Genomic DNA, 25,133 nt, shown 5'->3' with positions numbered 1-25,133 from the left:
TTTTTTCTCTTCATATTTGCATAACCGAAGGCCATCTTAACAGCACTGGAGCCCCTCTTTTGATAGTAAAACAGAAACATACATAGGCATCAGAAACATCGCGGGCCCCTATGCCCCACACATTAAGACGGCCCTGGCATGAACTCATCTTTGCTGTAGTTAACATGTTAAGATATACAGGTGCCAGTCATAAAATTAGAATATCATCACAAAGTTGACTTATTTCAGTAATTCCATTCAAAAAGTGAAACTTGTATATTAGATTCATTCATTACACACAGACTGATGTATTTCAAATGTTTATTTCTTTTAATTTTGATGATTATAACTGACAACTAATGAAAGTCCCAAATTCAGTATCTCGGAAAATTAGAATATTGTGAAAAGGTTCAATATTGAAGACACCTGGTGCCACACTCTAATCAGCTAATTAACTCAAAACACCTGCAAAAGCCTTTAAATGGTCTCTCAGTCGAGTTCTGTAGGCTACACAATCATGGGGAAGACTGCTGACTTGACAGTTGTCCAAAAGACGACCATTGACACCTTGCACAAGGAGGGCAAGACACAAAAGGTCATTGCTAAAGAGGCTGGCTGTTCACAGAGCTCTGTGTCCAAGCACATTAATAGAGAGGCGAAGGAAGGACAAGATGTGGTAGAAAAAAGTGTACAAGCAATAGGGATAACCGCTTGTACCCTGGAGAGGATTGTGAAACAAAACTGTGTTTGAGATTCACAAAGAGTGGACTGCAGCTGGAGTCAGTGCTTCAAGAACCACCACACACAGACGTATGCAAGACATGGGTTTCAGCTGTCACATTCCTTGTGTCAAGCCACTCTTGAACAAGAGACAGCGTCAGAAGTGTCTCGACTGGGCTAAAGACAAAACTGCTGCTGAGTGGTCCAAAGTTATGTTCTCTGATGAAAGTAAATTTTGCATTTCCTTTGGAAATCAAGGTCCCAGAGTCTGGAGGAAGAGAGGAGAGGCACAGAATCCACGTTGCTTGAGGTCCAGTGTAAAGTTTCCACAGTCAGTGATGGTTTGGGGTGCCATGTCATCTGCTGGTGTTGGTCCATTGTGTTTTCTGAGGTCCAAGGTCAACGCAGCCGTCTACCAGGAAGTTTTAGAGCACTTCATGCTTCCTGCTGCTGACGAACTTTATGGAGATGCAGATTTCATTTTCCAACAGGACCTGGCACCTGCACACAGTGCCAAAGCTACCAGTACCTGGTTTAAGGACCATGGTATCCCTGTTCTTGATTGGCCAGCAAACTCGCTTGACCTTAACCCCATAGAAAATCTATGGGGTATTGTGAAGAGGAAGATGCAATACGCCAGACCCAACAATTCAGAAGAGCTGAAGGCCACTATCAGAGCAACATGGGCTCTCCTAACACCTGAGCAGTGCCACAGACTGATCGACTCCATGCCACGCCGCATTGCTGCAGTAATCCAGGCCAAAGGAGCCCCAACTAAATACTGAGTGCTGTACGTGCTCATACTTTTCATGTTCATACCTTTCAGTTGGCCAACATTTCTAAAAATCCTTTTTTTTGCATTGGTCTTAATTGATATTCTAATTTTCCGAGATACTGAAATTTGGGACTTTCATTAGTTGTCAGTTATAATCATCAAAATTAAAAGAAATAAACATTTGAAATACATCAGTCTGTGTGTAGTGAATGAATCTAATATACGAGTTTCACTTTTTGAATGGAATTACTGAAATAAATCAACTTTGTCATGATATTCTAATTTTATGACCGTCACCTGTATTTATATATATTTTAATTGACATCTGTTATGATACAAATTCTGGTTTTATTTCCATTTTTAAAAACTTTAAGGGATAAAAACAGTTTTGTGAATTACACAAAGAATTTCTGTAGTACTAGGGTGTTGTACGGTGTTAGCCATTATGAATGTAGTGAGAAGTCAACCATAATGACGTCTTTTATTGACTAACTGAAAAGATTACAATATGCAAACCTTTGAGGCAGTTACATCTTGCCTGAAGTAGGGACCTGAGTTGCCTCGAAAGCTTGCATATTGTAATCTTTTCAGTTAGTCAATAAAATACGTTATTATGGTTGACTTCTCACTACATAGAATGTATAAAATCCTTTTTGAATTGAGTGAAATATTTCAACCTATCACGCATGTCAATGTAAAAAGGTTTAAGACTAAATATGAGAAAACTGAAATACATAATGTAGAATAAAAATATTTTTGCTCTTTTCTCTAAGACTCATGGAGTTCATTGGTCCAGTATCTGTGGTTCCTTCCTTGTCTTCTTCTTATCTTTCTGAAGGACACTGGTGCTACTTTACTAAAGTCGCTGCAAAGCCTGAAAACCTTAAATTAAGTCTTAACCTCTGTGCTGCCAGCTTGCCTTTATGCTTTGGCCACATTTTGTCTTTACAGGGTGTAATAAATAAAGAGGAAAAAGGAATGCTAGAATGAAATTTTCTTCTCAGATTTATTTCTTCTACAGGAACATGACTGTCTGACTTATACATAATCTTCTTCCCCTGTCATACCATTCTCTCTCTTGACTTTGCCTCCTCAGATATCAGACCATTCTGTGTCATTTGGACGTGATTTACAATCCTTGATGGTTACATTAATGGGACTGCCCTCTAGGGATTCCCTGGCCAAAATCCTTTGGCTCCCTCCTGCCTTTTTTAGCAAACTAGGATACACCAGGCTTTTCAACCATGACTCTACTTTTTACATTTGCCAAATGTGACAGTGAAGTGAAAATGAAGAAATGAAAAACACCAAAAAGAAGACTGAGCCTCAAATGTGTCAAAAATAGGAAAAGTACAAATCAGCACATGACGGTATTTGTCCAGTTACAAACAGAAGATAACATGAAATGTCAGCAAATGGAAACAATAGACACAAGTTCCGACAACATCAAATGATGTAGAGGAGCAGCAGCTTTTGCACTGTTTCTACTCAGATGACCATCAGGTTTTTTCCCCCCGTGCCTGGATAGGCCTCACCTCCTTTACTAGACAATTGAACTGTCCACCCATCTTTGCTTCTGCCGCTACCCTCAATGGGTATTGTGACTCCTGGTTGGGTTTTAGAGGATAATCCCAAATGATCTCCTCCATTTTGACACCAGTTCAGGGTCACATAGATGGACAAACACGTGTGAGTTAACAAACAGAAGCACACAGGCTGAGAAGAAGACATGGAGAGCTTTTTATAGGTGAAGAGCAACTTGAAAGGTCCTAAGTAATAAGATAAAATTGATAAGATTGTATAATTAAAAGAAGAACACAGAGGGAGTGGACAGGGTCCTGTCAAGGGTATTCGATTACTGTATCCACCCTCCAATCATGCCTGTTCAGCTCCTTACTTAGTGACCTTAGCTTCTCCTTCTCACTGTGACCAATCTGGTTAGCATACAGCCTGTGAAGAGACACAAGTGGAAGTTACAAGCACAAGAGGAAGTCATCTCACAACTTTGAATCTCTCTGTCACACACCAAAGGTCACCTCTCTCTGTCTCTGGTCATCTAAGTCAAATGATGCCTGTATCAGCCTGACAAACACTAACTAAGCTCACTTTAGGATTTGGGCAACATCTTGTGAAGGCCTGTTAATTACAGTTCCTCTCATTTTAGGCAGGCAGTATGGCACTATGGATAAGGATTTAGAGTTTAAATGCTGAGGATGAGGGTTCAGTTCCTACCACTGACACTGTGTGACAATGAATAAGTCATTTCTCTCACCAGTGCTCCAATTGGAAAAAAAGGAATGTAATCAATTGTATCTCAAATGTTGTAAGTCATTTTGGCTAAAAACATTGGCCAAATAAATAAATGTAATTTACAGAAAGAAGGTGGCCTGTATAGTTGACTTGCTGTTGACTCCTCTGTCCACCTGTGGTCAGTCACTGGACGGTCATTTCTACAACTGCTGTCCACCTTTCATCCTGTTCCTTTTGTCAGTCCATCTCACACTTTCCCTTTTTTCTCTTCTTCCTGTTGGTCTTCATTTGTCATCACTTATTATCTTTGCTGTTTTTCCTGTCCACCACCTCTTATACCTCCACTTGACCACCACAATTTGTCCTTTTCCTCTCACTGACTGTTCTTTAGTCAGGCTATGTAGTGTTCTGTAATCAGGTCGTCCATTAAGCTGTAAATTCATAACCCCACACATCTTGCCCTGTTTACTCACCAAAGTGACTCTACTTTACTATGTTCACTCCTGAGCACTTCATACAGTAGCTGAGCTCCTGCATCATCCAGGTTATTGTAGATCAGCTTCAGTTCAGTCAGCCGGCAGTGTGGAGAAGAAAGGACTGAAGAGAGACCTGGGCAACATTTGGAGGTGAGATCACATGAGGCCAGGCTGTGGAGAAGAAAGAGAAGTGAGGACATGAGGAGGGACAGATGAAAAGACAAAAGACCAGGCAGAAACACAAAATTTAAAGATTACTTGCATCTCTGTTTTACTGAAATGAAGTTTTAACCCGAGACGACCAATATCCCTATACAGTAAGGTTCTAAATACTGTACCTCACAGTGTCTTCATCCTTCATTCTAGAATGACATGTGAAAAGTCATTCTGACTGACAAGTGGACATTAGTACTGGAACAATGATATCAGACAAATGAGACTGACAACACCTTTCATTCAAGTGTTCAGATGGACTCGTCACAGTTGCCACAGTTGGTGACAGCGGAGTGATCGATTCATGTTTCTGTCTGCAACTCAGGACTCAGGACATACAGAGATATAAGATGACTTGTTGGATTGTACATAAAGCTTGTGTCAGACATGCTGGTCACTGCTGCACAATGGAGGGCTCAACACGTTGTCACAACAGAGTCTCCCAATTTCAGACTAATTAAATGATGAGACCACTCTTGTCTTTATACTGTGGCACCTCTAAGTTCAAAGACTGACCTAAATGATTGACATCATCTCTTCCCCTAAAAGTGAATTTCTTATAACAGCAGCTCATTTCTTCATGGTTGACTTTTCTGTTTATTGTGTCTCTCCTTGGAGAGGCCAGTGGGCACAAAGTTGAAGGACTAGAGATGGCGGGACCTTTACAAGCTTTGCAATCTCTTAACCCATCTGTTCTGTGAATGCCTGCATGTCACTTAACGGCCAGTATGGCCCACTGGCTAAGGGGTAGGGCTGATGATGTCAGCTTAAATCCCACTGCTGACTCACTGAATGGCCTTGAATGAGACACATGGAATCCATCAGAGTATGTGTGACACTGGGCTATGAGAGAAATAGAGACAGAGCTGACAATAAAGTTAACTGAAGTGAAATAAAGTATTCAGACATGGCAATTAGAAGGTGGGAATGACTTTCCATTGGAGTTGCTGTCCTGTTTCTAAATTTACCTGGTGAAGATGCCTGCTTTGTGACATGGCACTTTATTCTGCTGAGATTCTTTATTTTTTGAAGTATACTGTCAGGCCATTCACAAACTGGTGACCTTTGGATTACAAAGACACAATGAGGCCTTTTCATTGCAAAGTGGCAGATGGGACAGCTTCTAAGGTTCAAGGAATAACATCAGACTGAGCTCTCTGCCATCCCACCAGTCCTATGGTCTGCCACATCTTTCTTTCCAGCAATCATTAAGGTACCTAGCTCGTAGTTTTTAAAGCCTTGGTTTTTGTTTTTACTTTGGTCATCCTTTTCTCCTCCATATTCATGATTCTTCTTTCCACCTGCTTTTCAGCTCTTCTCATGACATGCCATATAATTTTACTCTTCTTTTCTGTTTTCTTGGAGCTTTCCCCAAATTTAACTGTACCACCGATTCTCTCTTTCCTGATCTTATTATGCTTTGTTACTCCACACAACCAGCTTGATGATATATCCTCATTTCTGTAGCATCCATTTTATGCATTTCTTGATTGCCCAGATTTCAGATCCATACAGCAATGCTGATCTGATCACTGTTTTATGCACGTTACCCTCTTCAATCTTACATGGATTCTTTGGAAATATAACATTCCTGATATTGTTTTCCAGTTTTCCTTTTAAGCCATTCTTCCTGGAAGTTAACTTCTCAATCTTATTCTAGGCCCTTAAATCTTAGATATTCTGTCTTTTTCCTACTAATATTAAGACCTCTATCCTCCATAGCTCTTCTACACTGCTCCAGATTCCATTCCACAATGTTCTTATAGGTGCCACATTGCACAATGTCATCCATAAACAGCATGCACCATGGGGCCTGATCTATTATATATGCTTCAATGGTTGTTTAATTTGTGGATATTAACCTTTTCTAAAACCTGTAATGATGCTTCCAGCTAACCCAGCCACAGGGGATGCACAAACCAGTGTGTTTCTTCGTGCTGGTCCCAAGCCTGGATAAATGGGGAGGGTTACCCCAGGAAGGGCATCCGGTGAAAAATTTTGCCAAATCAATATACGGACAACAATACAAATTTCCATACCAGATCGGTCGAGCCCCGGGTTAACAACGACCGCCACCAGTACTGTTAGTCAACAGGGTGCTGGCAGAAATTGGGCTACTGTAGGCCAAAGAAGAAGAAGAAGAAGAAGGGTGGTGGGGTTGGGGGGGGACGTGTCCAGAAGCAGGAGGAGAGGAGGAAAGTAAAGAGAGTGAAACTGAGGGTAGGAAATTTGAAAGTTGGCAGTATTACTGGTAAGGGGAGAGAGTTACCAGATATGAATGAGAGAAAGGTTGATATATTGTGTTTAAAAGAGACTAAATTGAAGGGGAGTAAGGCCAGGAGGATTGGAGGTGGATTCAAATTGTTCTATCATGGTGTGGATAGGGAGAGAAATGGAGCAGGGGTTATTTTGAAGGAACAGTATGTCAAGAGTGTTTTGGAGGTGAAAAGAGTGTCAGGCAGAGTAATGATTATGAAGCTGGAAATTGGAGGTGTGATGATGAATGTTGTTAGTGCATATGCACCGCAAGTTGGGTGTGCAATGGGTGAGAAAGAAGATTTTTGGAGTGAGTTGGATGAAGTGATTAACAGTGTACCCAAGGGACAGAAAGTGGTGATTGGAGCGGATTTCAATGGACATGTTGGTGAAGGGAACCAGGTAGGTATGGTGTCAAGGAGAGGAATGAAGAAGGTCAGATGATAGTGGATTTTGCCAAAAGGATGGACATGGCTGTGGTGAATACGTATTTTAAGAAGAAGGAGTAACATAGGGTTACATACAAGAGTGGAGGAAGATGCACACAGGTAGATTACATCCTATGCAGAAGAGTCAATCTGAAGGAGATTGAAGACTGCAAAGTGGTGGCAGGGGAAAGTGTAGTTAAGCAGCATAGGATGGTGGTCTGTAGGATGACGTTGGAGATCAAGAAGAGGAAGAGAGTGAGGGCAGAGCCAAGGATCAAATGGTGGAAGTTGATAAAGGAAGACTGCAAGGTTGAGTTCAGGGAGAAGGTGAGACAGGCACTGGGTGGCAGTGAAGAATTACCAGACAGCTGGGAAACTACAGCAGATGTAGTAAGGGTGACAGCAAGAAGGGTGCTTGGTGTGACATCTGGACAGAGGAAGGAGGAAAAGGAAACCTGGTGGTGGAATGAGGAAATACAGGAGAGTATACAGAGGAAGAGGATGGCAAAGAAGAAGTGGGATAGTCAGAGAGATGCAGAAAGTAGACAAGAGTACAAGGAGATAAGGCAAGGTGAAGAGAGAGGTGGCGAAGGCTAAAGAAAAGGCATATGATGAGTTGTATGAGAGGTTGGACACTAAGGAGGGAGAAAAGGACCGATTGGCTAGACAGAGGGACCGAGCTGGGAAAGATGTGCAGCAGGTTAGGGTGATAAAGGATAAAGATGGAAACGTACTCACAAGCAAGGAGAGTGTGTTGAGCAGATGGAAAGAGTACTTTGAGAGGCTGATGAATGAAGAGAATGAGAGAGAGAAGAGGTTGGATGATGTGGAGATAGTGAATCAGGAAGTGCAATGGATTAGCAAGGAGGAAGTAAGGACAGCTATGAAGAGGATGAAAAATGGAAAGCCCTTGGTCCAGATGACATACCTATGGAAGCATGGATGTGTCTAGGAGAGATGGCAGTGGAGTTTTTAACCAGATTGTTTAAAAGAATCTTGGAAAGTGAGAGGATGCCTGAGGAGTGGAGAAGAGGTGTACTGGTGCCGATATTTAAGAATAAGGGGTTTGTGCAGGACTGTAGTAACTACAGGGATAAAATTGATGAGCCAGAGCATGAAGTTATGGGAAAGAGTAGTGGAAGCTAGGTTAAGAAGTGAGGTGATGATTAGTGAGCAGCAGTATGGTTTCATGCCAAGAAAGAGCACCACAGATGCAATGTTTGCTCTGAGGATGTTGATGGAGAAGTATAGAGAAGGCCAGAAGGAGTTGCATTGCATCTTTGTGGACCTGGAGAAAGCATATGACAGGGTGTCTCGAGAGGAGTTGTGGTATTGTATGAGGAAGTCGGGAGTGGCAGAGAAGTATGTAAGAGTTGTACAGGATATGCACGAGGGAAGTGTGACAGTGGTGAGGTCTGCAGTAGGAGTGACAGATGCGTTCAGGTTGGAGGTGGGATTACATCAGGGATCGGCTCCGAGCCCTTTCTTATTTGCAATGGTGATGGACAGGTTGACAGACGAGATTAGACAGGAGACCCCGTGGACTATGATGTTTGCTGATGACAATGTGATCTGTAGCGATAGTAGGGAGCAGGTTGAGGAGCCCCAGGAGAGATGGAGATATGCTCTGGAGAGGAGAGGAATGAAGGTCAATAGGAACAAGACAGAATACATGTGTGTAAATGAGAGTGAGGGTCAGTGGAATTGTGAGGATTCAGGGACTAGATTTGGTAAAGGTGGATGAGTTTAAATACTTGGGATCAACAGTACAGAGTAATGGGGATTGTGGAAGAGAGGTGAAGAAGAGAGTGCAGGCAGGGTGGAATGGGTGGAGAAGAGTGTCAGGACTAATTTATGACAGTCGGGTATCAGCAAGAGTGAAAGGGAAGGGCTACAGGACGGTAGTGAAACCAGCTGTGTTATTTGGGTTGGAGACGATGGCACTGTCCAGAAAGCAGGAGACAGACCTGGATGTAGCAGAGTTAAAGATGCTAAGATTTGCATTGTGATTGACGAGGATGGACAGGATTAGAAATGAGGACATTAGAGGGTCAGTTCAAGTTGGACGGTTGGGAGACAAAGTCAGAGAGGCGAGATTGCGTTGGTATGGACATGTGCAGAGGAAAGATGCTGGGTATATTGGGAGACGGATGCTAAGGACAGAGCTGCCAGGGAAGAGAAAATGAGGAAGGCCTAAGAGAAGGTTTATGGATGTGGTGAGAGAGGACATGCAGGTGATGGGTGTGACAGAGCAAGATGCAGAGGACAGAAAGATATAGAAGAAGATGATCCGCTGTGGTAACCCCTAACAGGAGCAGCCTTAGGAAGAAGAAGAAGAAGAAGAAGAAGAAGAATGATGCTTCCAGCTGGATCTGAAGTAGGTGGTTTGTGTCAGTTCTGAGATTTGTTTTCACATCTGTTGTCTGCCTAACGTGGGTTTTAATGAGGCCTGGTAGATAGGATTTAATGAGTTAAAGATGTAAAAGAGAGAAAGATTAAAAAAGCTGATGTGTGTGGTGTAGTATAGGACTAATTGAGTTCTATCTTATTAAGGAGTCCTTCTATTCGGAATTATAACATTGCAGCTTGTTTTCCCCTATGCAGTTGAAGTGACTTTTTTGCTGCTCTGTAAGAAATTGTTACTTCCTAGAACTGTGACAAATCTTTCAAGTCATTCTTTTGTTTCTGGACTTTGTTCCAGGCTGACACCTTCTCTCTTTTAGTGAATACTGCACTGCACAAACTTTTATCTGGTTGTCACAGTTGTCATAGTTTTCTCTGTGCAAACCAGTGACATTACAGACTCTTGAGGGATTGGAAGGGCGGTGCTTAATTGTGAAGTACGATAACTGCTTACGGGAAGTGAATACGGCTAATAACATCACAGCAGTTCTGGATTTTAAAGAGAAGGTGGAGAGTTTCTCAAATTTTCAAGAGAGGCTTAAAAACTTCTTTGTAGCAAATGCTGTTTCTCATGAAAGGAAAAAGATGGCGTTTGTGACAGTAATTGTGATAAAGAACTTTACTCTACTAAAAGATGTAATGGCACCAAGGGGTAATAAAAGAAATAAGTTTAGAACAACTACCTGCCATGCTAAAGGGGCAGTTTGAACAGAAGCAAAATGTGGTGCAGAGCATTATGTCTGTTGCAGCTGAAAAGACCAAGATATAGAGTTGGTGTCAAAAAAATTTATATAGTGTTTTAATGGGACTGGTGGAAGATTGACAGTTTGGTGAAAATTTAGAGGAACAGCTAATTTTGTGGGTTGGCCAATGTGGAGCTGTGGGCTTGGTTTCTAACATATATGAAGAAGTGTCAACCTGGGACAAGACAGTGGATACTTACAAAAGTTTTGAAGGGACTATTTCAAGCATTAAACAGTTTCAGCCTTTAAATCTTGTCAGTGCTGACAGCTTGGTCACCAGGCAGAGAATAAAGGAAAGGTGAATTCTGCTGTTTGGGGACTGACCAGAAGTACAGTACGTGCCGTTTCACGGACTTCAAGTGCAACAAGTGTGGAAAAGTGAGACATAATAATTACTGAATCAACTCTGTTTCTCATAAAGGAAACACAAGTTAATGTGGAGAATCAAATCACTTTAAAAAGCACCCTTATCACAGTAGATGACTACAATTCCAGGTACTCAGTATGCACAGTGGAAAAAGAAGTTTAATTCAAATAACAAGATACTTAATAATTGCATTGAGGAGGGACTTAAAGAATGATTGCCGCTTGTGCAGAAGCCTTTTGTAATGGACAGTGAGCATGTAAAACCATATAGCATTCAGTCAAAAGTAAACAGGTTAATAATGAAAATGCAAAGTGATGCAGATGCAGACATGTCAATAATTTCACAGAAATTGTATAGTTGTAAGTTTTAAATGTTTCCTTTGTCAAAAAAACCTAAAAGCTTTGAATAAATTACTACTAAATGCAGAAAATGAGGGGCAACAATTTTTTTTTGTGCTGCTGGTTGTTAAAGGGGAAGGGTGTGCTTTAATAGGGTGAAACGGCATCCACATTTAAAACTGAAAGGTTTGGTGAATTTCAAGTTAATGATCCAACTGAGGCATTGTAGTAGAAGTATGGTTTGTGTTTTTGATGTAAAGGGCATCCAGGAAAACTGTGTGTCTGAGAATGTTATTCCAAAATGTAGAAAGCCAAGTCCTGAGCCCTGTGAAATCAAAGAAGCACTAGATGAACACTTGGATCTGTTGGTGCAACAGGGAGTATCGACTCCAGTATCTTATGCAGAATAGGCAGCCCCAGTTATTTGTATTCCTAAGTCAGATGGGAATGTACGCATTTGTGGAGATAAGTTCACCATTTACCCATGGCTAGGTGCAAATTCCTACCTCATATCCAGAGTTCAGGATTTATTTGAGAGACCTGCTAATGGAGCAGCCAGCCATTCTTCAACACATAATGAACACAGTCTTTCAAGGGTTAAAGAGAGTGATCTACTATTTGGTTGACGTTTCGGTCTGTGGCCATGACCAGCAGGAGCACATAAGGAATCTTAAATCTGTGCTAAACAGACTAATGCAATATGGGTTTAGAGCCAATCTGGCAAAGTGGCTCCCTTTTTCAGAGTCAAGTGAAGTACTCAGAGAACAAGATTGATAGTGAGGGAATGTGATTGAGAGGGCATCCACAGTCCAGCAAATTTCAGAGCTGAGGTTGTTTTTAGCTCAATTGAATTATTATGGAACATGTATTCCTAACTTCTCTACACTAATCAGACCTATGATAGAGTTACTACAAAAAGTGCAAAAATGGTCTTGATTAGAGCATATGCATTCAGCTTATGAAAAAGCCAAGCCGACACTTTGTTCAGAAATGCTACTGATTCATTTTGACCTGAATTTACCATTGTCCCTAGCTTATGATGCTTCACAATACCGGGTGGGAGCTGTACTTGCATACAATTACCCAAACTGACAATTGAATGTGCTTCCCAGATATTCATTAAGGCAGAGAAAACTTAATCACAGATTAAAAAGAAGCGCTAGCTATTGGTTTTGGGTTTGTCAAAATTTCACAAGTATCTATATGGAAGAAAATTTGAATTGGTCACTGATTATAAGCTCCTAATCAAAATATTTTAGGACAAAAACAGCAATTCCCACTTAGGCTGCTGCAAGACTACAAAGATGGGTGTTAATCTTGGCATCACACCAATAAGAATTTCGATTTAAAAGGTCTACTGAGCACAGGAGAGAGCGAGAGCAAGAGTGATAGATAGATAGATCTTTTCCCACATGTGTGTCAAAAAAAAAAAAAATCAGAAAGATGACTAGCACAACTACCATTACGTTTGATGAGATTTTGAGAAAACTATTTGCTGCCTATGGCCTCCCCAAAGAAGTATTATTGGACAATGGTTCATAGTTAATTTCTGCTGAATTTGTGGAGTTCCTTAGACTGAATGCAGTAAAAATAAGATTTATCAAACGCATACTCATTTCTTGTTTACTCACCTCAGTTTCTCTAATTTGCAGTTTTCACTCCTCAGCCCCTCACACAGCTGAGCCATGTCTGAATCTCCAATGTTCTGGTTATCACTCAAGTCCAATTCAGTCAGCCTTGAGTGTGGAGAAGAAATAACTGAAGAGAGGAATGAACCGCATGTTGATGTGAGACCACATTCAGACAGGCTGTGGAGATAAAGAAAGATAAATGAGGACATTGGGAGGGACATGCAGACAGACAAACAACCTGGGTTTCAAAAGATGACATGATGACTACAAACAGAGCTACACACTCAGGTGTGTCACTGATAAGCAGGATGCTAGCACTTGAACTGAAACTCAATTTGAATCCCAAACCAATGGTTCCCTTAAAAGTGTGATTGTGCATGATTGATTATAAATCAGTTCTCAGCAATTGGGCTAAGTGTCTCTCTAACATTTGCTTTGTTTTTATTTAATGACAAGACAACTGTCACCATTTCTGAAGACTGTCACTTTCAACTATAATTAGTGTGTTAACATGACTGGGGGTCTTTCTTTTTCTGTGCTGAGTGTACTATCAGAGTCATGCGCACGCTGATAGTTTGGAAAGCATGTAAAGCACACAAGGATCTGGTCTTCACAGGGCTCTAAAGTTTTCACTATACAGTTCCTTCATGGAATTTGCTACTGATGCATGAAGGCCCAGTGTAGGCGAAGGCCTAGTTATATTCTTTTATGGATGTTTTACTGTGGACAGGGATTCATGCAAAAAGTGAAATGTGGATGGAGGTCCATTTTTAAATAAAAACGTGATATTGTAGATGTAGCCTTACAACCGCTGGACTCATGTTGGACCACCACAGCTGCTGACCTGCTCAATCCTGGAACTTGAATTGTTGCCTTTCATAACCTTTCACATCCAACATCTAAAGAAGAACAGTGAGCACTTCAGCCAACTGTTGTAATCTTCTCTGTTGACGTTTATCTTTGGTCCCTCAATAGAGCCTGACTGTGATTTACATGCTAAAAGGTCCCTAAGTACAGGTGAAGTTGTGTTCAGATTGATTTGTACTGTTGTGGTTATTTTGTCACTGCTGTGCACTGTAAGTAGGATGACTTTCCACTGTGTGATTGCCTACAAGAAACCTGGGCCATCTGGGGAGTTAGTGCTCCCTGCTGAACACAATCTTAAAGTCCACTCCAATGGGCAAAGCCGGAGTGGGCTGTGAAGTGACACCCATGATTGCTGACCTCTGCTTTCCCATTCCCATCTCCTGCCGGATGTCTTGAGGTGCAAATTTATTTCAAGCGATTTGATCAAATTAAGTGGTGACATTCTGGCATTGCTATCTGCTGGGAGGAACCGGAAGCCACACTTCATCACACAGGACATTTGAGGGTCACATAAATGAATTCCAACTCTAACCCCCACTATCTTGTGATTTTTTTTTCTGTAACAGCAGATTATTTCTTCCTAACTGACTTTTCTCTGTTTATCATTTTTCTCCCTGATGTCTGTGTTATAACAAATCAGACAGGGGAGAAAAAAGTAGTCACCACTCAGCTTCACTCTCAGCTTACACATTACAATTTGAGAAATTCCAAACTGGCCTCCGCACTGGTCACAGTACAGATGTTATAAATGGCATTCTAATTTTCACTGATAAAGGAAATTCCTCAGCAAGTATATTGTTAGATTTAAGGACAGTGTTTGACACCATTTTTATTTTACCATGCAGGCTGTAAAATGACACTGAACTCACAGGTACTGTCCTTGCCTGGTTTAGTTTTTATTTATTGAATTGATTTCAGTACACACAGAAGTGTTCTAAGATGATTAATTTATTATACTCAGAAGTTAAATATGGTATCCTACAGCACTCAGTACTCAGACCTTTACTGTTTTTACATTACATGCTTCCACTGGGAACTATCATTAGGAAAGATAACTTTAATATTCACTCTTACTGTACGTAAATGACAACCAATGAGAACTTTCTTTCAGACCAAGTGATATTTCTCTGATGTTGTCCCTAATTAGATGTGTCATTGAGTTAAAGGAGTGGATGGATGAGAAGAATTTTTCCTTAAATGCAGAAAAAAAAAGTGATTTATTGGGGGGAATGATAAGACCACAGCAACATTCTGTCACTTAATAACTCAGTTGGAATCACCATTAGTTTTACTGAATTCAGTATACAATTTAGGCATCATCTTTGACACTAGCGTGTCATTTACAACACAATTTAAAAATGTTGGCAAATTTAGATGTTTTCTAAATATTCAGCATACTATTAAATTAATTCATGCATTTATTTCTAGTATGATTGACTACTGCAATGCAGTGTAAACTGGCTGTTCAAATGATTCTTCATGCAGCTTTCAGTTAATTCAAAATGGTGCTGCAAGAATTACTACAAGAACAAGAAAATATGAACATATAACTCCAGTTCCCAAGTCCTTACAATGGCTCCCAGTTGAACTGATTGTGCGGATTTCAAAACCTTCCATTAACTTCTAAAGCCTTAAATGGTAGAGGTCCTGCTTATTCATCTGAACTTATCATTACTTACAAACCAGAGTAGACATTGAGATGTCAAGATGCTGGCCCACTTAGGATTCTAAGGATTAATAAAATAACATTGGGAGGTCGAGCTTTTAGTTTCCGGGCCCCAAAACTGTGTAATGGTCTGCCTGCTACTATAACAGATGTCCCTTCAGTCACAGGTTTTAAATCTCGGCTGAAGACTTCCGACTTCAGTTTAGCACACCCCGACTAGAGCTACTGATTAGCTCTACATTATGCATGTCTGTCTGTTAGTCATTTTACAAAGATATACATTATAAGTAATGCAATATTTTTTAACCATTACTAATCCTGCTCTGATCTGATTCTCTTCTGGGCATTCTGGTGTGCCCACTTTGTGCCATGGCTGAACTGCCAAGCTGTTCTCCTGCCCATGGAAAAGTCGCCTGAGATACTGGGAGCTTTGGAATTATCAGATGGAAAGATTCTCTTCTCAGATTTCAAGAACAGATGGAGGTGGCTGGTCATTTGACTGAGATCTCAAGGACTGTGCCTAACTTTTACGATTTTAATTGACCACGGACCACATGAGGGTTTATTTTCCTCCTTGATGCTGCTAACTGGAGGTTTTGTATTCCTCTCCTCTGTTGTCGACTGGCCATAGTTCAACAGTTATTTAGTGAACAGATATTGTTGGTTTCCATTTATGTTAATCAGTTTCTATGTTGTTTTCTGTGTGTTTTATCTAATTTGTATCTTTATATGAAATAAATCTGAATGTATTGGTTAATTATAATCTATACTTGCATTTAACCTGAAAATTTGTTCATAGTGCTTTGCCTCTGCACTCAGTGAAGAATGCTATATAAAAATAAGTTGCATTGTATTGTCTAAACAATGCTCAAAGAATATCAAATCAATGGACACAAGTCTGAATCCTGACTGCATGCCAAAGGCCTTCACGGTCATTGACCTCACATATTAGAATGATGTGATGTCATTAAAGACCAGCCAAGCAAGAGCAGCCTGTATGTGATGGAGCTCGCTCATCACACAAAATACTGTACATTACATTCATGATATTCCTGTTCTCTGAACATTTTAGAATATGAAGATGTATACCTGATATCATTTTCATGATGAAATGTATTAAAGCATTTATTAAACATGTGAGGGCACAATGGTGCAGCAGTAGCGATGAGCTGGCGCCTTGTGCAGGAATTGTTGCTGGGATAGGCGCCACCCTAGATGTAATAATTTATTGCAGCAGTAATGTGTCTATCAAATGTACCAACCCCCAATTTATGTTGTTCTGTTTTCTTTCTCCACATAACCAATCACCACACAATAAGCGTCTGTAATAAATGTAAAACCAGCCGCAAGCTTAGAATGGTGATTCTTCAAAACTTTAAAAGAACATTGAAAACTCTTTGCTATGCATGTTTAATTATTCCATCCATCCATACAGGGTTGTGCCAGTCCCAGCAAGCGGCTCATCACTAAAGATCCGTTAACTGTGCCCCCATATGCTTAATTATTAACAGTACTGTATATATTATTTAAATGAAGTTAACAGTTTATATATAATATAATATAATATACATACTTTAATGCATTTCATCATAAAAATGATATCAAGTATACATCCTAGTATTCCAACAGCAAACAGCTCCAAAAGGATAGATCTCGGAAATCTAAATTGACATAGAAGCCAGTCATCATCCTCATCTGTAAATATGCGCTCTCTTCTATTTCATTGAATTTACTTAATGTTATTGTAATTGTATAGTACAATTAGATTCATTATGCAACTCCTCTATAAACTTATTTTCGTATAAAATGATAAATAATAATAATTATGATAAAAAACAATGAAAAATATACAGTATGAAAGCATAAGTACATAATATACATGTATATATAGTGCAGATAGTCCAAATGGTTCACAAATTGGATAAGGTTGTGCAATATTACAGTTGTAGTGCAAGTTTACAGTGAAGTAATTGTAATTATAAGCACAAACAGTTCTACTGGGAGCACTTGATGGACTGACTGAGTGCATTTAGAGCTCTTGGGATGAAATTGTTTCTGAGCCTCGTGGTCCGTGCAGGAAAGGCTCTGAAGTGTTTGCCAGATGAAAGAAGTTCAAATAGACTGTGCCATGCAGATGCTGGTGGCTTTCCTAAAGCATTGTGTGCTATAAATGTCTTCCAGGGCTGGAAGCTGTATCCTCTGCTGTAAGATGTAATCCTTTGCGCTCTCGACACAACCTGTGCAGCTGTGATACTACACACAAATACAATGCACAGGTTAAAATACTCTCAGTGGTGCACAAAGAGTAATAACGCTAAAGCAGGGATGGTATTTGGAATAGTTTGGCCATTTGGTGAACCATTATATTGTTACAGATTGATAACAATCAAGTGCCATAAATTTGTAAATGGTATGCAGTTAATTTCAGTGTATTTGATATAGCCCTCATCATAGATGTGAATCTAAAAAAGAGAAGCAGACCACAGAAACAGTATCACTGTTTTGATGCTGGGAGCCACTAGTCTGCAAAACCGAGAAGAAAAGTGCATATGCATGGTGTGAAGCTGCCATAAAAATGTGCATGGCTTTACACCAAGTTTAGTCTTTATACATTGTGATGTGAGCATGGAAACAGGGATATGCAACATTTTTGTGCATACGCACTGTTTACACATGAGGCCCCCTGCTCTTCACATGCAGATCATATTAAAAACAGTTGGCACAAATATAGATTCAATGTAACCTTTTCTCAGCTTCCACATATTACATTCACACGTAGTCACAGCTTGAAAGATCTTCTTGTTACGCTTCTCCTTATACAAACAAGTCCAGGACAGACTCCTGCCAGCATTGCAGTAACTGCTGTAATCACAATACACCACACAGCACTGTCACACTCATCCACAGGTCTAAATGCAGTAACATACAGTAGTGTGTCTACAGATTTGTCCGTGACTGTTGCTGTACTTCAGAAAAACCACCCACTCAAATAGACACAGGATAATTAAGTACAAAAGGGATATTCGGAAGGTCCAGTTTTCAGACACTTTATAACAGCATACCACTCACTCTTTTTTTTTAAATATACTGGTTTGGAAATTGTTCAACCCCATCCATGACACAGACATTTTGTAACAAATCTATATAGTTAATAATATACATGGTTAAAATATATATATTTTTTGTTTTGTTTTTTTTACTGTGAACTTCTCACAGCTTATTCAGGGTTACTTGTGCCCTAAAAATTTCCATCTACCTGTGCTACAAGATCGGACTTCAGGGCTAGTAGTTTTTTTGATGGAATGACTTGTTTTAAAATGAGACGTGGTTTCACAAGTATGGAAATGTTTAATGATATTTACATGTGTTGGATCAATTAGGGTGCTTCAGCTGTACAGTGAATGAGGTGTGATCATGCATAGAAGGTCAGATGGGAAGAATAACAAAGGAATGGACTGAAGTTTGGCTCGTAGTAACAGGAAAATGACTCTGAGGAGTGTCCAACTAAAAGGGTTTGTATCAAAAAGGAGGAGTTTCAAATATTAAGGTGATGATTACATTTATGGATAATGTAGAAAAATACAACAAAAGCAGTAGAGAAATACAGAAAGAAACTTGGAAAGTTGAATTTAGCAATTTGAATTTCTGATGGAAGACTATTAATTAAATGTGAGGTTAAAAAATAAAAACAGCAGGCTAAGATACTATAAGTGAAAAGTCTTGATGGGTAAGATTATTAGTGTGGTTACTGGGAAAAAGATCAGCATAAGGAGGTTATTATACTGTAATGAGAGTTCCATTACTTGTGTCTATTGGGGGCAAATGGTCTTGAGAAGTAAATTCACCTCATGTGATTTGTTGACTTTTTTAATATATTTGAACAGATAAACATTAGATATTCATGCAAACATTGCCTATAGCTAAAAGTGAGACACATGAATAAATGACAAAATTAATGTGTATTTCCATATAATCTAAATGAACAAAAATGCAGATCTGTCACGTGGAAACAGATAGTCCACCCCTACATTTCTCATCACTTAATATCCATCAAATTAGGGTCAGATGATCCAATTATAAACTCCTTAGGACATATGAAGGTGAAAATGCCTGTCTTTTTTAATCCATAGATATCTAGGGTCTCGTTCCTACTGATGTGTGTGGTGCCATCATGCCAAGATCAAAAGCAGTTATACAAGGCTCTCAGAAAGAATTAAGTGGTGCAGATTTGAAACGACTGCTAATTTGTCCTGGACTGGCCGACCCAGCAAGTTCAGCACAAGAGGTTACCATTTGATAGTTGAGGATGTCTTCAAGAGCCACAAAATGTAATCGTGGGACCTGCAGGTAACTCAAAGTGCATGCATCTACAATCGGAAAGAGATTTGACTTTAGGGTAACTAATATACTGAACAGTCATTCCAGATTTAGTGCTTGTCCTAACACAGCCAGCGATCTTACCAATGAGGTGGAATATTTTAATACTAAGGTATGGGCTGCAGTTGACATAGTTGTAGTAATCTTAAGGATGAAGCAAAGACATACTCAGAAGTACATTTCTAATGCTGTTTGATTCACTAACCCAATTCCACTAACCGCTTGTTCGATACTCACACACTTTCCTGAAGAGGTCATATGTCCCAAAATATGCAGACCATAATAATCACTCACTGAACATAAAATAATTAACAAAAGCACTACTGAATAATCACATACAACATTTTCCCCCATACCTATTGAATTAGGTGTAAAAAGAGGGGCAGGCCATGAATGTAGTCTTGCTGTTGAAGATATGGGGGGACCCCTGCTGGCAAAAGGTTGAGGATCAGTATTCTGGGGAAGGAGAAGAAGAGGGGCATGGGACAGCCAAGTTGTGTCATGCAGAGTAGGGTTCTCTTTGATAACTATGTCAGACCCTGAAGGGGCTGGCACTTTGCGTACCCTGCTGGTGTGCCATAGAGCCCCTTGCGCTAACTGAACGGTTGCAGGTCAAAACTGGCTCTTAATCTGAAAGGGTGCCGACTAGAAGGAGTGAAGCTTGTCAGAGTAGCATGGGTGGTGGACCCTGACACAGTCTATTACCTTGAATTTGGGAATCCGTGTTCTCTTCCTCCTGTTGAACTTGTGCTGATTTTGCTTGTTGTTTTTGCACTGTTGATTCAATTGACTTGGTGGGTGAAAAAGCTATAGGGGGATGAAGCCTGTGCAAAGGTAGTTCCAAATCACGGGCGAGAAACATTTTGGCTGGAAAAACACCAGTTGTAACATGGTGAGCAGTTCCATAATGCAGCAGGGTATATGACAGTGCATCATTAAAAGAGAAGCCCTGTGACAGGTGGGCCATTAGACCATTTTTCAGAGTCTGATTACAACATTCAACCTCTCCATTAGCCTGGACATGATAGAAGGATGTCTTAATGTGGCGTATTACCCTGTTTTGGACAAAGTCAGTGAACATAGAAGAGGTGAACTGTGGACCATTATGGGTTTAAATGAATTTTGGTAATCCCCGGTGAGCAAGCAGTGAGGCTGCTGCACAACAGCATGATAACCCTATGCTAGACAAGTCTCATTCCAACATGTAAGCTCATCTTTAAATCAGACATAAAATTGGAGATCAGGGGGCACTTCCAATAGACAGCCATTAGCAATATACTGTCATAGGACTGTGAAAACTGGGTCTAAGGCAGATTCCTGAAGTGATACTAAATCTTGCAGTGGAGAGTGCAGCCAATGAATATGATCCTCCTCATGGTTGATCTGCATAGCGGTATGGGGTTGAAGAACAGAACATGACAACAAATTAGCCACTGCATTGTCCCATTCTGGGGTGAATTGTAACTTAAAATTGTACTGCTGGAGACACTCATCCCAGTGGTGCGAGTGCAGCATTCTGTGAACTTGAACCAGCAGAAGACATGATATTCTGCTAGGGCCTAGTGGTTAGTTCTTAATGTAAATGGGTGGCCATAAAGGTAGGTATGCCATTTTTCACAAGCCCATACACATGCAATATTTCTACTGAATATTTCTGTTCAGCAAAAGCCACAGGCTTCTCCACTCTATATTGTATCTCCAAAAGAACCACAAGTACTGCTGAAGCAGATGCATCACAAGTTACAATAGTTGGATTGTCCACATTAAAATGTGCCAAGACTGGTGAAGTAGTAAGCAACTCTTTTATGTTTGCGAAAGGCTTCTGCACAGTCCGCAGATGAACTCCAGGCTGCCTCTTTTTTAAGTAGCTGCCAAAGGGAAGCAGTGATTGTGGAGTATTGTGGCATGAACCTCATGTAGTACCCCCTCATCCCAAGAAATGAGGCCAGGTTGTAAAGCTGAAGGTGGTGCTGGGACACACTGAATGGCCACATTCAGCTGAAGGGCTGACAAACCTTGAGCCAACAAGCGGATCCCAATAAAGTCAAATTCAGATGCAGCAAACAAGCACTTATCCACATTTATTGTAAGATTGTGGTGGCTAAGAGCTGAAAAGGTTTCTTGCAGACACTCACCATGGATACTATTAACTGGACCACGGACTACAATGTCATCCAAGTAAACCCACACATCTGGAATACAAGCCAGGATAGCAGACATTATTTTTTGGAAACAACTAGGAGTAGGGCACTGGCCAAATGTAATCCTGGTATAATGAAAGATTTCAATGTGGGTTTTTAATGCAGTCAAATCTCTGCTGTCCTAATACAGAGGAACTTGAAGATAATCATGATGAACATCTAGCTTTAAAAAAAAAAAAAACTTTCAGCAATGCAAGTGAGTGGTGAGCTCTTCGATGGCTGGCAAGGGATAATGATCAGGGCCGATAACCTGACTTACTATCCTGAGATCCACACATAACCACAGCCCTCCTGACTTTTATCTACATTGGGAGACATGAACTGGATCTATAATGCTGTCTGTAAAGAGGAATTGTAGTTCTGTTGTGACTGCAGAGCCAATGGGCGCACGGCTCAAAGGTTGTATAACAGGGGCAACATTTGTACTACACAGTGGCTTGTGAGTAAATGTTCTAAGATGACATAAGACAGCAAACAGGGTAGGCCATTTCTGATGTCACAGTGATGTCACATTCAGAACAGTTAAACCACTGATGCCCAGTAGTATGAACCCTAGATGGGTGAACAAGTCAAGGCCTGAACTATCGCTGCCATGTCTTGTGATACTGAAACAAAAATCAGACACAGTGTTTTTGCCACACGTTACAGTGCGGAGCACAAAACCCATTACATTAAATTTAGTACTGCTGTATCCATAGAGGCAAAGGTTAGGCGGCTGAATTGGTAAGTGTAATAAAAATGTATAGGTGGCTATGTTTAGAGAGAGACTTTAGCTCCTGTGTCTAGCAGAAGGGGGATTCAGATGTCATCCAGGTACTCAGCACAAGAGCGAAACCCAGGTAGAAAGGAACAGACAGTGTGGATAACTGCAGGGGCAGACTCAGCAAGATGTTATTTTTGCTGTGTACAACTCCCATTTCCAGGGTCTGAGGCTGACCTGCACCATTTTGCAAAATGGTGGAAACCACCACCTATATGTTTATCCTCTTGCTGGACAGTCTGCAATTGCCACAGCGCTGGCGTGACTGAGCTGCACGAGGTCTCATCTGCAATACTCATGCTTGGGACTGACATGTAGATGTACAGTTACACGCTGCGCCATGTGGCTCATTCACTGTCTCAATAGCTTAGTTAAGGGATTTGCAGATAACATCTGTGTTTCAGCTGTTTTATGTGCACATTGAGAAGCAGATTCTATTTGACAAGCAATAGTCAAAGCTTCAGCGGGTGTCAAATCATCCTCTAAAAGAAGCCTGTAATGCACTGAAGGAGTAGATTTTTCAATCAATTGGTTCCTTATTTCATCAGGAAGAAGGCCAAATTTACAAGACTGGGCTAAGCCCTTTAGATCAGCCACATACTGCGAAACAGACTCACCAGCATGTTTCACCCCCTGATGGAATTGTAGCTGCTTCAAAAGAACACTCTGCTTTTTTGTAACGTATGTGTCAAGGAGCCCAATAGCAGAGTCACACGTGTCAGCATTGTGAAGAGTTTGAAAGATGGGGTATCCTTCTGAGCCAATGCAATGTAAGAGAATAGCTCTTTTTCTGACATTGACAACAGTGTCCAAAGCCACGGCAAGCAGGTACATTTGAAACAAAGGTTTCCAACTTCCCATGGGATGGTCGGTTCACCAGGCTGAGGCAAGGAAGGCTCAGATGGTGGCAACAAAACAAGTAGAACTTTGTTAGCAATCCTCAATTGGCAATGGTAGTATTCTTAAGGATGAAGCAGAGACACACTCAGAAGTACATTTCTAAAGTGGTTTATTAACTAACCCTATTTAACTAGCCACATTGTACCATGTCTGATACTCACACACTCTCTTGAAAATGCATACATCCCAAAAGACAAAGACATAAAATTTTCATTGATAACTGAACATACTGTAAAATAATTGACAGAACTATTACTGAACAATCACATACAACAAGAGTGGCCCCTAAAAAATAAATTAAGAAGTCCTTCAGCACTAAAATACTTTGGGAAACTCATAGAGTGTCAGATGTTAAAGAAAAAATAAAAGAAACACAGAAGGCAAAAGAGGGAAGTGAGAATGGTAGATGGGGGTAAGGATGAGATTGAAGTAAAGAATGGACAGCATGGGATTGTTGGACAAGAAATTATACAAGAGGTCTGACACAGAGGACAATAAGAGTGACCACCTTGTTGGGATGCTCTGGGGGTCAAAAACACTGTCCTCATGAATGTATTTATGAAAGAATAATCTGCGACTGTGTCCACCTCACATTCATCTATCTGTCCACATGGGACACTGCAGTCTGTTCCGATTAAGCATTTATATTGTTGGTGTGGAGCAGTCAGAGACATAAAGAGATAAAAAATAAAATTCAACAAATAAAACACACCAACTCTCTCTGACACACTCATTGTTCACTTACTTCAGTTTCTCTAATTTGCAGTTTTCACTCCTTAGCCCCTCACACAGCTGATCCAATCCTGAATCCTCCATGTTGTTGCCGCTCAGGTTCAGTTCAGTCAGTCGTGACTGTGGAGCAGAAAGAGCTGAGGAGAGAGCTGAGCAGCATGTGGAGGTGAGACCACAATCTGACAGGCTATGGAGAAGAGAGAGATGTGAGGACATGAGGAGGGACAGAGAGAGAAAATTAGACAGATCAGAGACAGACAAAAGTTAAACAATCAATCATCCTTCCACTTGTGCCAAAGTTCTTACTGAGTGTACTGACCTCACCATCCATCTATAGTGAAGCACTGAGCAGAGCAGAAGTAAGATCCTCTTGTGATTTAAAATAAAACTCAAAAAGAAATAAGCACAGTATAAAAAACAAAATGGATTTAAGCTTCTGGAGTCTCCTCCATAGTGAAGCACAATTAGAGAAGAAACCTAATAAGACAACACTGGGATTGAATGGGAAGAAAATGAGAACATGGAGGAAAAACTCCATGAGTTATGAAGACTAAACACCCACAGGGATCTCATGGTTGACTGTCTTTTGCTTTCTCTTCATTTATTTTTGTTTATTCTTCTTCATTTCTTTAATTTCATTCTCCACATAGTTTTAGCTGATTGATGGAATCATAAAACCAGAAGTGAAGACGACACCACCAGCTTAACAGATTTATGTTTTCTACTTCATTAAATGTACTTCTCTGTTTTAATGTATTTCTGTTTATCATGTCTATGTGTTGGTTAGACTTGTCAGTAAGAATCTGACTGGACTGTTGACGGCATAACATAAGGAGTGATTGTCAGCTGTGTGAAGACAATGAGGCTAGAAAGGCCTGTTTAATAAAGTTAGGACAGTCAGTGTCACACACTGGACTTGTCACCTCAGCCCACATTTACTGTCATCATTTCTCCCACAAACCTTCACTTTATATTCATTGCATTTGTCACCTCATTACAGTAAAGTCCTTATTCAGAACCTTATCACCTCAGTCTCAGGTCAATCTCGTCA

The 25,133-nt window shown here is 40.4% G+C and overlaps 1 protein-coding gene across 1 annotated transcript; it reads right to left on the bottom strand.

Annotated features, from left to right (window-relative positions):
• Window positions 1-2,093: 2,093 nt before the first annotated feature.
• On the bottom strand, window positions 2,094-24,128 carry LOC120533559 (NACHT, LRR and PYD domains-containing protein 1-like). Its single transcript, XM_039760505.1, has 4 exons — window positions 24,096-24,128; window positions 12,580-12,756; window positions 4,198-4,371; window positions 2,094-3,424 (listed from the first exon to the last, which is right to left on the bottom strand). The coding sequence occupies exons 2-4, from the start codon at window positions 12,633-12,635 to the stop codon at window positions 3,316-3,318; spliced, it is 339 nt and encodes a 112-aa protein (XP_039616439.1). The 5' UTR covers window positions 12,636-12,756; window positions 24,096-24,128; the 3' UTR covers window positions 2,094-3,315.
• Between the last annotated feature and the right edge of the window lie 1,005 nt (window positions 24,129-25,133).

This window comes from Polypterus senegalus, chromosome 8 (assembly GCF_016835505.1).
Source record: "Polypterus senegalus isolate Bchr_013 chromosome 8, ASM1683550v1, whole genome shotgun sequence".
In the NCBI taxonomy this organism is placed as follows: Eukaryota; Metazoa; Chordata; class Cladistia; order Polypteriformes; family Polypteridae; genus Polypterus; species Polypterus senegalus.
This window is presented reverse-complemented; position numbering and strand designations above follow the sequence as displayed.